Raw genomic sequence first — 17,576 nt, forward strand, 5'->3', positions numbered from 1 at the left:
AGGGTATGTTATTATGGAAGCACAAGAGTGCAATCAATCAAGTTATAAAAGGTAAAAGGAACTTTGAATTAATAAAAACAACCTTAAAACAAAAGTTTAATTGATAAAAACGACCTTAAAATGAACGTTTAATTGATAAAAACTTTTGAAATAAATAGCCTTTGGCAAAAAAAATATACATTTGAATTTTATCATAATTGAACTTTACACGTTAGACCACTTTAAGTTTAATGAGAAAAATGTTTTAACCAGCCATACACTCTGGTTTCTTAGCACCCCCAAAGCTCTGAACCTAAAATAGTTACTTTTGACAGTTATTGCACACTATTGCTAATCATTGTCACTAAGGGCCAATCTTGTTGCTGTTCTTTGATTTTCCACACACTCAATGATGGATCTTCTTTTTTCTACCTAGGAGATTTAATAAAAAGAAAGGACCTTCAGAACAAGTAGGAATTTCTTATTGAAGTTTTCGTCTCCCTTGTTCTTGCAAGTTCAAGATCCATTAATGTATTTTCCGCCTATTTTGTGTGTCTACTTAACTTTAAATGTATACCTTTCCGACATGCTGTCAAAAATATCATGATCGCAAATTCTGTTACCTAGTTTGGAGGTTTAATCGCACACCAGTAATTCAAAGGTTTCCAACCATTTGGTTGAGGAAAAAGTTAAGTTAATGAGGCTTTATAGGCACACACACCTTGGTGGTTAAAGCCTGAAATTGTAAAGGAACTACATAAAGTTTCTATTTAGTTGAATACAGTTCATTAATTTAATGCATTGTAGTATATATTTATCATGGAATTTGTGAATACACAAACCCCACTAAATATTTTACAGTACTTCTTGCCCTGAGCATACTGATTCTCTTTTTTTGGACCATTGAAGATTCAGATCGATCACAAAACCAGATTGTGTTTAGAGGTTGGATTTGTTCCTAGAATCAAACCGAGTAACGACTATTACCAGAGGAAACAAATAAACCAAACACAGTTACAGCAGTGGACAATGAGTTGAGGCAGAAATTCACTCTGGTGTTGCATAATGACTTGCAATTTGCTTTTCTAAAGAACAACAAAAGCTAAAATTGGCAGTAAGAATTTTATGCTATTATCTCAATGCATCTTGCCAAAGAGCAAAAAACGTGAAAGACGTATCCAGTCAATGGCCTGGCCTGCAAATAGCCAAGATCACAACCCAATTGAAAACCTGTGGTCGAAATTGAGAAAAATTGTCCACAGCATGGCTCCGACCTGCAAAGGTGATCGGGCAACTGCAATCAAAAATAGTTGGAACCAGATTGATGAAGAATACTGTTTGTCACTCATAAAGTTCATGCTTCAGAGAGAGCAAGCTGTCATAAAAGCCAAAGGTGGTGGAGCTACATACTAATGATGTGTGTTGATTGTTATTTCTTTGTCTGTTATTCATGATTACATATTTTTTTCCTCAGCATGGAGTGATTCCATATTTATTCCCTCTGCTTATTCTATAAAAGTTGTATTTACCGACCACCAAGTTTTTTATTCATTTCCTTTAGTGTTTCTGAATGCCAAGAAGTGACACTTTAGAAAAACGTTATTTTTTTCATGCTTTTTATCTATTTAGTTTGTTCTACAGCAGGGGTCGGGAACCTTTTTGACTCAAAGAGCCATAAAAGCAAAAAATATTAATTTTATTTTGGGAAAGAGCCACACCATATATTATGAGACAAATTTACTAAATTGCTAAACCCGCGCCCCAGACAAAAGCTTAGTCTTCAGCACATTTATTTTTGATGATTTGATAAAAATTATGAAAAGAGAATAATGCCAGAGCCCCTGTCCCAAAATCAACAAACATACCACTTTAAACTTGTCTCTTTCTTGCAATGACTCAAGATCGGTTAAACTCCTTTTGACCCTTTTTTATCATACATATTGGTTTCAAAACCAGATGCAAGCATTTATTTTGTAAAAACGTCACAACATTCTGAGAATAGGGAGCCTTATGTGCTTACCTTTGGCGAGAGATGGGAAGGAGTGCTTGTACTTTTTGCATAGCTCCACCCATCCCTCCCACTCACCCAATCAAATGAGTAAGTTCTCTTCCGGTGTTTTGGCGTATTTACAGTTCTGTGGATTCATCATAAGGTATCTGAACACTGAACACAGATTACATAGTGAACTTTTATATAAAGGATTCTTTAGCGTTGTACAGCTAAAACGAGTTTTTTTTTTTTCCTCATTTTTTTGTGTGACACCTTGACTGTAAATTGTAGTGAAAAACGTGCCATATATATACTGCGAAGTAAACATTTAATAGTTAGTCTCGGTTTGGCTTTGCGTGTAACTTAATAGGATAGACCAATCAAGTTTTGGACAAGATGGAGAAATTTTGCATGCAATCAAATCTGTCTGTGAGCCACAGATACTCGTAGAAAGAGCCATATATGGCTCGCGAGCCATAGGTTCCCGACCCCTGTTCTACAGAATAAAATGTCGGAGTGAGTACTTGTCCAGGACTGGCGATTCCATACTTTGTGCTAGGGGTTGTAGCGTTATTTTTAGTGTTTGAAGCCTATTGTTGTGATTTTACATAATAGTTGAATGTCTTTATAAAAAGACAAAAGTATGGAAAATAAAACAGTAAACAAAGGTGCTTCTTTCTTCACCCAGCGATTGAACCCAGCGTACCTGAATGTGTCGAACGGTCCTGCTCCCACGTAAAGCCACTGGTTCCCAGTGACACACTGTAGCCACAGGTGCTGTAAGAGTCCTCGAATGTACAGCCGCCTGCAACAAAAAAAAGAGTTTTTAAAAAACCTTGAAAAATATAAAAATAAAAATGATGCAGCAGAAAGTCCAAGCTACACAATAATAACAGCAAAGCACACAGAACAGAAGAAGAAGTGCAAAGTCTGAAAAACACCAGAAACAGGACAAGAAAGTTTGAAAAGTTTCAACAAAAATAAAATTGTGTTTCCTCAAATATTCACTGGTTAATGAATGTTTGTTGACAAATACAACTATAGTGGGTGGTTTGTTCTGGGATTGGCACCTGGCATCATTCAGTGGTCGTATTTAAAACTGCAGCTCATTGTACGATGTGATGTGGCACATTTTTGTCTTGTGCTTCTCAGCATTGTCTTGCTGGCCAGATTAAATCCATTTGCGGGCCTGATTCGGACTGCGGGGTTCATGTTCGATAGCTGAAGCACAACGCATAGTCTGTGTCTAGAACCCCCTGGGCATCAAAGACGCATGGGATGCCTATCTGATCATCGTCATGCTAATTGAAGTGATACTTGTCTGTGTGTGAATGTGGACTTTGATGCGACAGTGGAGGAAAATGGCTAACGAGATAATAAGAGGGCTAGGTCGCGCTGTGGGGATCTTCCTAAAGAATGAGTCATTACTTTTTTAATGAAGTAACTCGTTCTGTACCCAATTATTGTTATACAGTAACGTAACCAACAATGTTCTTTACTATACTACTGTAATGTGAAAAGTGTCAACATGATGATGGGATGGTACAAAGATAAACTCTGGCTTTTTCCCATCAGACATTTTTTTTTCCATTTTCATTTTTTTTTTCATTGCAAAGTTGTTGGTTTTCATCTGATTGTAAACTTGTATCTGAATAAACAGAAAAGATAATAATAAATGTCAACAACATAAAAGTTAGCTGACCCCCTGAAATACAGTAGATTCGATCAGTATATTGCACTATTGGGTTGTTGGGTGGGGGAATATAAGGGTATTCTATTTTATTGTACAGTAAGCCCTCGGTTATCGCAGTTAATGGGGACCAAAACCACCCGCGAAAAGTGAAAATCTGCGGAGTAGCGACACCCCTTCAAAAATGCTTAAAAAAAAAGGTTGTTTTTTTTTTACTATTAATTCTTTTAGACCTGCGAAGCTCTGAACCCGCGAACGTGGAACCACGAAGTAGTGACGCCCCTTTAAAAATGCTTAAAAAAAATAAATATAAAAAAATATATATTTTATTTAATTTTTTTTTTTGTTTTAGACCCGCGAAGCTCTGAACCTGCGAACGTGGAACCCCGAAGTAGCGAGGTCCCACTGTACATTGAATTTTTTTATACAGCACGTTGCAATTTGTCGCCTAAAAAGTGATGTACAAATACATATTGGGGCTGCACGATTAACCGTAATCTAATCTATATTGTTATGTTACATAGTGCAATTGTGTAATCGCAAGATACTGCATTTTTTGCAAGGATTTAGAATTCCATGTTTGTGTTTTTCCCCTTTTGTTATTCGAGTGATGGACCCTTTGGCCAACCAGGACTGTCACAGTTCGGGAGGCAAGTTTTAACGGCACTAGCCAATAAAGGCAAGGTAAAGTTTGCAAGCAGCACGCTATACCACCCACCCAGCCTTGTGAGTCGTTGTGGTGGAATCCCAAAACAAAATGTTTAATTATTTTGAAAATTGTGTAGACTAGACCACTATTTAAAAGAGATCGAAGTGCTAACTATTGCATAGGTTGAGTTAAGAAGTCAGTCTATTGTTTGAAGACAATATTGGGGCTTTATATGTAATCCAAAAGTTCAAGTAGCACCACTAAAGTGTCAATGCAATTATGCGGTTTCAGTAGTCTAATTTTGCGCCACATTTTCCGCCACATTAGTCTTCGCCGCAAGCCAGAGGCAGCAAACATGCCCCTCCTACCTCTTGATATCTTGTCCCTTCCCCCTACTTCCACGCACACTACAATAATTAGCTTTATACGCTAACGCGTGATGTTTAATTTTCACAGAATATTTGTGGAATCAATTAGTGTTCGCCTCTTCTTTAGTTTTGCTCTTGGGGCATTTGTCGCTTGGCAGGATTCTGGTTTTCATAATCCTTGAACTTTAAAGGTTAACATTTGAAATAAAGTTGGAAGTTATAAGTAGTAGTGGTACTAATCTCAAATTCAGAATCCAAGCCTAATAAAAAGTGACAAATTCATGTTTTTAAATTTGGAAAGGCAGCGGTTGGAAACCCAAAATTTTCCTCATCTCTCGCACTGATATTAAACAGACACTTGGTATTACATGACTGTGCTGAAAGCAGAAACTGACGGATCGTTGTTTACCCTTGATGTTGCTGATCTCCTGCCTGAGCATACCTGTTGATCTCTTGAAGACTTCCTGAATTTTGCCAACCGTAATTTTTCGAGAATGTGTTTTTTGTTAGTCATTTTTCTTCTCCCTCCCATGTTCATTCCCTTTGCCCCCAAATAAACTCAAGTCAGTCAGCTCGTGTGTCTGCGCTTGGATCCGCCTCACTAAAACATAACAAACAATGTTTGGGGAATATTTGTTTTGACAGAGAAATATATCCATTACTACCCTCATCTTTTTCCATTTTCAAACATGCTTCGGCGTGAGTATTTGCATAGAGCCCCACATCGAAGGAGACTATCAGTAGTCTTGTATGTCTTCTGGTGCTGCAACAACGAATCGATAAAATCGATCAAAATCGATAAATAAAAGCGTTGGCAACTAATTTGGTCATGGATCGTTGTGTCACGTGATTTATGGGACACCAGGAACGTTAAAACAATGCAAATTAGAGTGCACACCATTTTGTTGTGACGGTGGGAATTGTGGTCTGGTAGAGAGCACCAAGACAGTTATTATAAAATAACTATGTTAAATTTTGTATACACTACATTTTGAACATTGCACCATTTACAAACAAAATTGACATAAAAATGTTTCAACTATGTAGTGTTTGACTGTTTCGTCAAGAAACAAAGTTAAAAATTTTCAATTGAAAAGACAGAAATACTGAGATAAACAATCAGAAAATAAATCAAGTAAAAATAAAAATAACAATAATGACATGTTTAACTCTACCCATTTTCTAGCATGTATCATTTTCATTTTGGTAATGTGTATCATATTCCAAAATACATCCCCCAAAAACAAATTTGTTGACAACATTTTGAAAATGTTTTTTTGTGGATGAAAAAATCTACACAAGTTGAAATGTATTGCTCTTTTTTGGTTTTGTATCCATCCATCCATTATCCCCACAGCTTATCCTCAGTAGCGTTGCGGGGCTGCAGGAGCCCATCCCAGCTATATTCAGGCAATGCTGGGGACACCCTGAACTGGTTGCCAGCCAGTCGCAGGGCACACAGAGACAGACAACTCACTCGCCCATTCACACCTAGGGACAATTTGGACCGGCCAATTAACCTGACATGCATGTTTTTGGAATGTGGGAGGAAACTGGAGTGCCCAGAGGAAACCCACGCAAGTACGGGGAGAACGTGCAAACTCCACACAGGAAGGTTCGATCTCATGACCTCAGAACTGTGCCGCACACACGTTAACCACTGCTCTGCCGTGCTGCCCTTGTTTTGTATGATAACTCCAAAATTATTATGGTCAGTGTTAGGAAAATAGTATCTTACTTTAATGCAGGTGTATTGCATACATTTCCATTTTTTTATGATCAAGTTACTTGACAAACACTTATTAAAAAAATATTGTTTTATATCATAGAATATTTTGTTTTGTGCCCTATGGTGTACCTGTCCAAAACTTCAATATTTGAATAAATAGCAGAAAAATTAGAAATCCGATTCATCGATTTATCTAAAAAATAATCGAATGATTTATCGATTATGAAATTAATCGTTAGTTGCAGCCCTAATGTCTTCCATTTTCTAATTTAGGGTTTGTAAAACTTTTTCATGGCCAAATTCAAGTACTTTTTAAATACTTTCAAGGACAATGTTTTCAGCACCATTGAAAAGAAGAAATCCGGTGTGAATCATGTATTTTGCAGATCCACAAATAATATCTAGGATTCACATATGATGTTTTTAATCTTGCGTGAGGACTTATCAAGTGATACAATTTGTAGATTTTGAGTAAATCGCAGGGGTAAACCAGTGAAAGCTGCCGGGCCCCGCTGTTGAACAAAAGAGGGTGTTGTGTCACCCTGGCCCGAGTAACATGGCCGCGTTCTGGTTTCCCATTTCATCTGGAGGGACGAAAGCATCCCCAACTTAGGTGCAGAGGTGCCTAACTTGTTTGGGTGTTTGGGCAATTGGGTTGGCCATGGTCCAAAAAAATTTGTGTGTGTTTTTTGCTTTTTTTCCCCCTTTTATTTTCTTTGTTATTGTATGTGTTTGTCTCGCTGTCGGTCACCCCTCTTGAGGGATATGACCAAGGTAGATAGATAGATAGATAGATAGATAGATAGATAGATAGATAGATAGATAGATAGATAGATAGATAGATAGATAGATAGATAGATAGACAGACAGACAGACAGACAGACAGACAGACAGACAGACAGACAGACAGACAGACAGACAGACAGACAGACAGACAGACAGACAGACAGACAGACAGACAGACAGACAGACAGATGGACGGATAGATGGACGGATAGATGGACAGATAGATAGATAGATAGATAGATAGATAGATAGATAGAGTAAATCGCAAATATATTTGTGGATCTTAGAAATGAATGCGTAAATATTTTTTGACAAATCTCTCCCCATATGGGTGTCAGGTAAAAATAATGTTATTGTGTAGTTTACATTTTCATTTGCATGAAGTTTTTCCCATTAAAATTTACCGCTGGGAAACGCTACATTTGTTTTTTTGCGTGACCGTTAATAATTGTCCATAATTAATTCATAATCCTTGCACTAATGCAAACTGTAAGCAATAAAAATTAATCATAGTTTGGCTAATCATCTCTGTAAGTAATCGTGTGTATGACTGGAAAGTGCTGACTCTCCCATTGTGAGGAGATGTATTTCTTTTTCGCAGTCTTTGATGCACCTGCCCTAATGCACCTGTAGGGGAGGATGACGATTCACATGACAATGCCATGCCACAAAGACTTTATTATTGTATGATTTTTTTTAGATGTATTCGATAAATGTATCGTCTGTTAAAAGAGACTGCCAAGAAACATGGCAAACATTTCAAGCATTTTCAAACATTTCACCCAAAATTCAAACATTTTCCTGAATTGAAAAACACAACATTAAAATTCAAGGATTTTCAGGGATTATAAGCACCCGTGCGAACCCTGTAATAATTGCTCCCACAATTGACTTCCTACACTTAGAGTTTGATTCCCCTTGCATGCAATGTTTTGTGATTTTGGTGAGCGATGTTTTTCTATTGATCAGTCATGGCACAAATACGGTAGTATAACATTAAACCTCGTGTAGTAACTAACACACACAAATGAATACTGTAAGCATTGATAATTGTAGTCACTGTATTTTCTGGTATATAAGGCACACCAGGTTATAAATTGCACATTCAAATTTCTGGCCAATCTGGGGTTTTTAAGTGTGCCCTATAGTTAGGAAAAAAACAGTCAATGTGTTGTGTATTTGTGCTTTTTTGTGTGCTTTTTGCCTGTGAGGGTAAGAAGGTATGTGAGTGTGCTTGAAAGTGCGCAAGAGCGCCCACTTGAAATGAATCCCCCGGCAACACGACCAAAGGCTTGTGTGTAAAAAAACAAATTCCATCCTGCTTGACACCATCCTCAAAGTGCTGCCGATGAATTCATCAGCACTGCCGGCACGTCATAAGCATTTCGCGCCCCCTCACTCATTTCATTAGGAAGCACAGAAATCAAAGTCGTCAGATATAAACAGCAACAACTTCCATATTCCATTGGGACTGTTAGGCACCAAGGGGGGCACAGTCAGGCCATGCTTACACTCAGAAGTGAAAAGAAAGCTAAAAATGTTACTCTAGTAAAATTACTGTTAATTCGGAATAATATGACTCAAGTAGAAGTAAAAACTAGTTATCCAAATAATTACTGAAGTAAAACAAAACGTTTTCAAAAATTTTAGAAAATTGGTTTTGTTTAAACAACTATTCAATCAGATCATCAAATCATCGAAGTCCATCCAATCAACAATAAATTACAAGTCTCACAAGTCTGTGTACTCGGTTTGTTTGGGTGAATTACAACATACAATATACAATATACAATATGCAATATATAATATCTATATCTATATGTATATCTATATATCTATATCTATATCTATATCTATATATCTCATCTCATCTCATTATATATATATATATATATATATATATATATATATATATATATATATATATATATATATATATATACATACATGTGTGTATATACAGTGGAACTTCGGTTTTCGAACGCCTCTCAGTTCGAACAAATCAGAGTCCGACCAAAAACTTCGAGAAATTCTTGCTTCGCTGTTCGGTCAAAACAATCGGAGTTCGAAAGCCGCCGTACGCTAGGGTGCGATGCTGAGCGGCGTACGGGTGTAGATCGCTCTTTTCGTGACCAGCTGTTATCGCGTGCGGACGTGCTTCATTTTGCTTTCGCTTTTGATATAGGTGTACAAAGTGTTCTAGCCCCTAATTATGCCTCCGAAGAAAGTCAGTGCAAGCAGCAAAGTTGCTACAGGTGAAAAAAGAAAATTAAGGGGCGGCAGTGGCTCAGGAGGTAGAGAGCTCGTCTTGGGAACAAGAGATCGCAGGTTCGATTCCCGGCTCCTCCGTGTTACATGTCGAAGTGTCCTTGGGTAAGGCACTGAACCCTTAATACCCACAATGAGCAGGTTAGCGCCTTACATGGCTGCACGGCCGCTATTGGGAAATGTGAAGCACACTGTAAAGCGCCTTGGGAAGTCTTGACTTGAAAAGCGCTATATAAATGCAGATCATTTCATTTCATAGTGCGTACAACTATTGCATTTAAGAAAGAAATAATAGCAAAATATGAAGAAAGTGTGCTGATCTTGCTAGGGAATACCCCACCGTCCACCTGCGCCTTCTGCTGACCACTACAAAGGTAAGAAATCCTATTCATAATTCTTTTCTTTATCCTTTTTTTTTTTTTTACACGTTCGTGTTAGCGTAATCTTCGTACGGACAACCTCAAGATTACGATAACGCGAACGTACGATTAGCCTGGGTTAGCTTTGTTTATGTTAAACATTCGAGTTAAACATTCAGGGTGTTGGAACGGAGCCCAACATTCAGGGTGTTGGAACGGAGCCCCCTTTCCAATGAACCGCTCACCACTTGAGACCCGGGTGATAAATGACTTGTAAACTACGTGATTTTTTAATATTTACACGTTCTTGTTAGCGGAATCTTTCGTACGGAAGATTACGATAACGCGAACGTACGATTAGCCTGGGTTAGCTTTGTTTACGTTAAGAAAGAGAACAGACTATAAAGATAAGTTGGCCCCCCAAAAAAGTAAATAACAGCATATTAGTGTGTGTATGAGGGTATACTACTATGTGTAAGAAAGAGTATTAGAGATTAGTAACATGTGTGAGAGTATAGTCGTATATATGAGAGAATACAGTCATGTGAATGAGAGGATAGTAGTAGGCATGAGAGAGTTTAGTAGTTTTCGTGCACGAGTATAACTGTGTCTGTATGAGAGAATAGTTTTGCAGGTGTGAGTGTATGACATTATATGCGAAAGCAAGCATGATTTATTTCACAAACGGCCTCTCATACACATTCATGTTTCCTGTGCTGGCAAAAATGACACTCAATTTTTTTACAGCCATTTTTTATGCACGAGCAGCCCCATGTTTTTTTACGCACGAGGGCTCTTTGTTAGCAGTCATTAAGTCAGCTGTCAGGAAGCACGCACACGTCTTCAAATTAAGTCGCTAAAAAGCATATGCTGATGTATTAAAGTGAGCAGAAAGAAAATCGTTTAGAGGTGCGATATGCGGGCCTACTTTTCTTAATGGCATAAAAAGTGTACCTTGGCTGGAGGGCTGTGGGTCTTTTAGGAGGTTCACAATTAAATTATAATTCAGGGATGTAAGATTTGATTGTAAAATCAAGATTTAGGGTGAGACTTTTCAAGTGGCGGACATAGCTGAGGACACCAAGAGGCTGCTAAAAAGTAAAGTGTGGGCATCACCGCTAGAGGGTGAGGTATGGGTGTGTTTACAGGGCTTGGTGCACACTGCAGAGCTTAATTCTCAATTCCAAGTTTTGGGTGAAATCCGATGTTTTTGTGAGATTTCCAACTTTCCGACTAAATAAGATTTGTATGCGACTTTTAAGTGTCCCGCTTGTGCAACACATTCGGCAGGAAAAAAAGGGATGGAGGTTGGAGAGTGACTTTGTTTTCTTTTTGTATTGTTTATTTAGGATTGCATAAAACGGCTCGGCTCTTTCATGGTTTTTATTGTAAGTAAAACAAGCAAATGGCTTGGAGTTGCCAGGCCGATAGAAGATTGTATTAGGCGGTGGCGGCCAAAATCCTCCTTCCTTTGATAAAACAGGGGTGGGGAACCTTTTTGACCCAAAGGGCCATAGCATAATATTTGGATTCTTTTTTTAGAGAGAGAGAGAGAGAGAGAGAGAGAGAGAGAGAGAGAGAGAGAGAGAGAGAGAGAGAGAGAGAGAGAGAGAGAGAGAGAGAGAGAGAGAGAGACAGAGAGAGAGAGACAGAGAGAGAGAGAGAGAGTCATATCATATATTTTCACGCCGATTTTGGCTAACCTGCATTGGCTCCCTGTTAGCCTAAGATGTGATTTCAAGGTTCTCTTAGTATTATACAAAAATTTCTGCAAAACCGTCTTTAGCTCACTGATTTCTTTTTTTTTATTGTTTTTAGAGACAGACAAAATCACCCTTCCTGCTTACAAATAAAATGTAAAAATTTGGATTTACTTTAAACTCAATCCCTCAAACCAAGTCAATCGGTCAGGCTTTTATACTCGCAGTCTTGGTCAGTTTGGGCTGGATTGTTTTAGGCCCGATCTTACTTCTACTCTTTATGTACTGGACCGAACCATTCATGCTATCAGTGCTACGTCCCAGCTTCTCAGAATTGGAACGCTATGGATGAGATTTGCATGAGTATAATCTTATTTCTGAGCCATAGGTCTTGAAAAAAGAGCGATATATAATTCACATGCCATAATTTCCCTACCCCTGTGATAAAATATTTAAATTGGGTTTGCTTCAAGTTAATTTTTTGACGGGCTCTGTTTTGGCCGGGCATTATTACCCGCAGGTCAGGTCGGATCACACTGTATATTTCCAGCGTGATCTTTACCTCTAAAATTGAGGTCTTCAACCTGGTGACAAGTCGGGCAATCAATCAATCAATCGCTCATTATGATGTCTTCCTCACGCAGGCAATAAGGTAAATTAATATTTTAAGGATAGTGGGATTGTGGACGCGTTCTAAAGGATGGGCTAGGCACCCGTATGATGCGGCAGGGGTAAACCAGTGAAAGCTGTCAGGCCCTGCTGTTGAACAGAAGAGAGTGCTGTGTCACCCTGACCCGAGTGACATGGCCGCTTTCTTGTGTCTGGTTTCGTCTGGAGGGACGAAAGCATGAGCAACTTAGGTGCCGAGGTGCCTAACTTGTTGGGCGTTTGGGCATTTGGGTTGGCCATGGTCCAAAGATGTTTATGTGTGTTTTTTGCTATTTTTTCCCTTTTATTTTCTTTGTTATTGTATGTGTTTGTCTTGCTGTCGTTCACCCCTCTTGAGGGATATGACCAAGGTTGATAGAGAGATGGAATATTTTTGCTATTTCCTTTATTCTTTGTTTTTTTACAAAATGTGCCTCTCGATTTATTTTTATGGTGCTGGAATTATATCTAGCATTAGTATCTTTACGTGTCACTGCCCGTCAATGCGGAGGTCCGGCTCATCTCTGAATAGCAAGATGACACATTGCACTGAAGAACGACAGCAACCAGACGATGAAGGGGCTGTATCTGCTACTGGTAAACATTAAAACCAGTGCTATCTGTTTCATGTGGGGGAGCAAACCCTTATCCAAAAAACAGCTTGAATAAGGGTGGGCATATAGCCAGGCTGTACTGACCCAAGCTGGATCCAACATGGCGGCACGTATGGATGCTGCAGCTAGTTGCTGTCCAGCTAACCTTCTATTTACTACCGTTCTCTTCTCTTTTTTGCTTTCTTTTTTGGACACATGCGTGGCCAATAAGACTTATAGTCGGGAGGAACTTATTCAATTGGGTGGGCGTCTAAATTTCGAATTTTCGGGCACTTTTCATACCGCCTATGATCCCGAACGAGCAACAAAGGGATCCAAGATCTCCGTGGTCAGCCACTCCACCTACGAAGCGACGGAGGCGCCGTAAAGACAGAAAGCAGAAGGGGGGTTGTCGTGCGGGGAAGTGTGTGAAGCGTGCGAAGCCGAAGGAGCAAGAAGGACACGAAGCTGTGTCTAATTAAACCATTACTTCTTCATCGATCTTGCTGGTCAACCGACATCTGAAACTCAACACACCCGAACGGCGACATTTTGTGACGATCTCTACAAAGACTTCAGCTAAGTTAAACTATTCAGCAAAGCTGAAATTTGGTCTTTTAAATATTAGATCGCTTCCTCCTAAAGCTTTACTTGTTGATAATATTATTCAAGATAACAAACTTAACTTGATTGGTCTATGTGAAATTTGGTTGAGACCGGATGAGTTTTTACCGCTAAATGAGGCTTCTCCTCAAGACTACGTGAGCAGCCATGTAACACGCCCTTTGAAGAAGGGTGGCGGTGTCGCGATAATTTCTGAAAAAAAAAAACGCTCAAATTTACTCCTCATACCTCTAATAATTAGAAGGCGTTCGAGGCTCTTGTTATGCGGTCTTCTCCATTGTCAATTTATGTAGTAACTATTTATCGCGCAACAGGGCTATACACAGCTTTCTTTGACGAATTCGCTGATCTTTTGTCTGAACTAGTAACCTATGCAGAAAATTTTAATTACGGGGGACTTTAACATTCATATGAACTCCCCACTCAGTTCACTTACTGTTGCGTTTCGGTCTCTAATTGATGCATTTGGTTTTAATCAACTGGTTGATTTGCCAACTCATAAAGATGGAAACACGCAAGATTTGGTCCTGACTCGAGGAGTTTCAACCTCAAACTTAACGGTGTTACCGTGTACAACCGTTATCTCTGATCATTATTTAGTTACATTCGAGGTGCTAGCTAAATGTAGTACTAAAAAGCTGAAGGATTTAGCGGACGCAATATAAGCACTGGCATAGTTTCTGAGCTCTCTGATATTCTTTCAGGAGCAGTTGCGTCCTTTCCTTCATACAAAGGCTCTATCGACTCACTCATGAATGAGTTTAATGCTACCCTGGCTAGTGTCCTGGATTCAGTAGCGCCCATACGGCTTAAATCACGACCTAAAAGACGCACGCCTTGGTTTACTAATGAAACTAAACCCCTTAAACAAGAATGCAGGAAATCTGAAAGAAAATGGCGCGCTACCAAGCTTGAGGTTCTCCATCAAACCTGGTGTGACAGCTTGTTAAAGTATAAAGCGCCCCTTGCCTCTGCAAAATCAGCCTACCTTTCGTAGGTGATTGCGTCACAAAAGAACAATCCCAAAATCCTTTTCGACACTGTAGCATCGCTTACAAGGCAACAGATTATCCCAGATAGTTCCACCCATTCAGCCCATGACTTAATGGTCTTTAATAAGAATATTCAATGCATACAGAAAGAAATAGACAGTATTAATACAACACATACTAAAGGGCTGAAATCTATAGATGCACGACATGGTGGCTGTCCAGGGAATTTGTCCCGTTTTAGTGAACTGTCACTCGATAATCTTAAACAGGTGGTGAATACGGCCAAACCGACGATTTGCCTGTTCGACCCGCTTCCCGGTTCACTTATTAAAGGTCTTTTTGGGGTTTTTGGACCTTCAGTTCTAAATATTATAAACATATCACTCTCCTCAGGTGTAGTTCCAGCGGCTTTTAAGTCCGCTGTTATTGAACCTACACTGAAACGACCCAACCTTGATCCAGAAAGCTTATGTAATTATAGACCTGTGTCAAACCTACCGTTTGTTTCTAAAGTATTTGAAAAAGTAGTGGCACAGCAGCTGAATAATTTAATATCCGAGAACAATCTTTTTGAATCAATGCAATCAGGATTCAGGGCTAACCACTCTACTGAGACAGCTCTGATTAAGGTAACCAATGATCTCCTACTGGCAATGGACTCTGGCGCTTCATCACTTTTCCTGCTGCTGGACCTTAGTCTCCCGAAGTCCACAATCAAGAGTCTTCAGCTGGTACAAAATGCTGCAGCGAGGCTATTAACTAGGACAAAAAAGTCCGATCACCTCACGCCGATTTTGGCTAACCTGCATTGGCTCCCTGTTAGCCTAAGATGTGATTTCAAGGTTCTCTTAGTATTATACAAAATCATACATGGACTTGCTCCCTCATATCTTTCAGATCTGATTTCCCCCTATGTTCCGGTCCAAAGCCTTCGTTCTGAGAGCGCCGGTCTTCTGGTGATCCCAAGAGCCAAGAAGTGTTCTGCTGGTTCGAGAGCGTTCTCCATCCGGGCACCGGTGCTGTGGAATGCTCTTCCCCCTGAGATCCGTTCTGCAACCTCAGTGGAAATGTTTAAATCTAAGCTTAAAACACACTTCTACTCTATAGCATATGAATAACCTATACTTTTCTTGGACAATATCTCAGTATTATTTGTGATTGCAACATCCTTTGCTGTCTGGTAATCCTGAAAGGAGGATGCCACATGTGCGGTCCCTTCTCAAGGTTTCTTCATTTTTCTCATGTTTAGGTTTTTGAGTTTTTCCTTGCCCTCATGTTGGTTCCAGATCAGGGGATGGTGTAATAATAGTCTGAAAAAATAGTCTGTGTAATAATCTGTGAAGCCATTTGAGACTCTTTGTGATTAAGGTCTATACAAATAAAAATGACTTGACTTGACTTGACTTGACCCGAGACACACCACAGGAAGTTTTGCCCCTACAACCCATTAACCATGAGTGTGAACCGTGAATCTAATCTATTTGTTTCATGTTACAATGCTCCTTTATGATTTATTAAAAAAAATAACATACTATACTGATTAGTGCATTTACATTCAAAATGTGTCTCTACTTACAAAGGTTTCAGGTTACAAAGCTTCTCATGAAAGAAATTAAATCCATAAGTAGAGGTACACTGTTGAGCTATAGTAGGTTCTACGCGAGTTGCGCCTGGCTTTGGCAGTTTACAGCCGTTTTTTTATGCACGAGCCAACCCACACGTTTTTTTGCACGCACGAGGGCTATTTGTTAGCAGTCATTAAGTCAGCTGTCAGCAAGCGCGCAGACGTCTTAAAAAGTCCCCATTAAGCCGCTTAAAAGCATATGCTTATGTATCTAAGTGAGCAGTAAGAGGATCGTTTAGAGCGGGGTGATGCGGGCGTCTTCTCGTCCCGTCTTATGCTGCTCGTCTCGTCGAGTCCGTTTACGCGACTCGCTGCCTCGTGTCGCTTAGCGTTAGCGCCGGTTCACGTGAAGGCAGCTGATAGCCGCTTCCGGCGGTTGTTGCTGTTTATGTGAGCACCATTCATCTTCAACACTGCAAGCTGCGCGTGCGCACGCCAGCTTGTTGTTTGTTGTCGTTTGGCTTCCTCCAAAAAGAGGCCCAAGGTCTAGAAATTGATGTGAATATTCATAACATGCCTTGAAAGCCGATAAGTCATCCCTTAGAGATGACACAAATCTTGGGAATAATTTAAATGGAGCAAAGCTAGGCGTGTTAAGCTTGCGGGAGTCCCATGTCAGATAACTTAAGACCAGCGCGTCGCTATGCCTTAGGGCAGACCTGGGCACTCCGGTCCTAGAGGGCCGTATGTTCTGCATGATTTTTGAGGTTTCTCTGATCCAATACAGGTGATTGCAATCACCAGTATCGTTAACGAGCACTTGCTAGCTTGCTAACGAGGTTATAATTTGTATCACCTGAGTTAAAAAAGAGCAAACTTCAAAATCTGGCAGGACGTATGGCCCTCCAGGACCGGAGTGCCCAGGTCTGCCTTAGGGCAATGGTACACAACACAACATTTTGGACCTAAAAAATACAAGTGAAGAAATTCGTCAGGAGTCGCAAAAAATTAAAAGCCTTATAGAGGCCTGATAATTAAAGCAGCACATGCCTTGTGAATCTTTATTCGCTATACTAGGGACAAAAAGTATTGAGTGAAAAAAACTACTCAAGTACTGAGTAACTGTAGCAACGTCTTATTTATTGATTGCTTTTTAAACAATAAGATCAACAATCAAGAATAGATTATATTTAATTTATAAATAGATAAAAAAATCAAGGTAAATTCAATTACTTCAATTAGGAATAAAGTAATAACAGTATAAATCAAAAGAATTAAATCAAGCACAAGTAACACATTTAAAGCCCGAGTAGATTGTAACGTTGCTCTTTTATGGGGAGGATCTTGGGCCCACACAGCTCTGCTATAACACAGGTGCCAGCGTATGTTCCGGTCCGGAGCCTTCGCTCTGAAAATGCTGATCTACTAGTGATCCCAGGAGCCAAGAAGAGATCCGCAGGTTCGAGAGCGTTCTCCATTCAGGCAGCGGTGCTGTGGAATAACCCAACCTCAGTGGAAATGTTTGAATCTCAGCTTATAACACACTACTATTCTATAGCATATGAATAAGCTATTTTATGTTGTCAATATCTGTGTATTATTTACCCTCAGGTAGGTTTTAGATCAGGGGATGGTGT

General features: G+C 39.5%; 1 protein-coding gene across 10 annotated transcripts in view; it reads right to left on the reverse strand.

Moving 5' to 3' along the window:
* ptprt (protein tyrosine phosphatase receptor type T) overlaps positions 1-17,576 on the reverse strand; it is a 348,208-nt gene that overhangs the window by 301,055 nt on the left and 29,577 nt on the right. For all 10 annotated transcript variants that reach the window (XM_088337483.1, XM_088337481.1, XM_088337480.1 and 7 more), the window contains exon 2: positions 2,676-2,774. In XM_088337483.1, the coding sequence (XP_088193609.1) occupies positions 2,676-2,774 (99 nt within the window). The remainder of the gene's footprint in view (positions 1-2,675; positions 2,775-17,576) is intronic.

The sequence above is a fragment of the Urocampus carinirostris genome, chromosome 6 (genome assembly GCF_059441175.1).
Source record: "Urocampus carinirostris isolate Australia breed hairy pipefish chromosome 6, RoL_Ucar_1.0, whole genome shotgun sequence".
NCBI lineage: Eukaryota > Metazoa > Chordata > Actinopteri > Syngnathiformes > Syngnathidae > Urocampus > Urocampus carinirostris.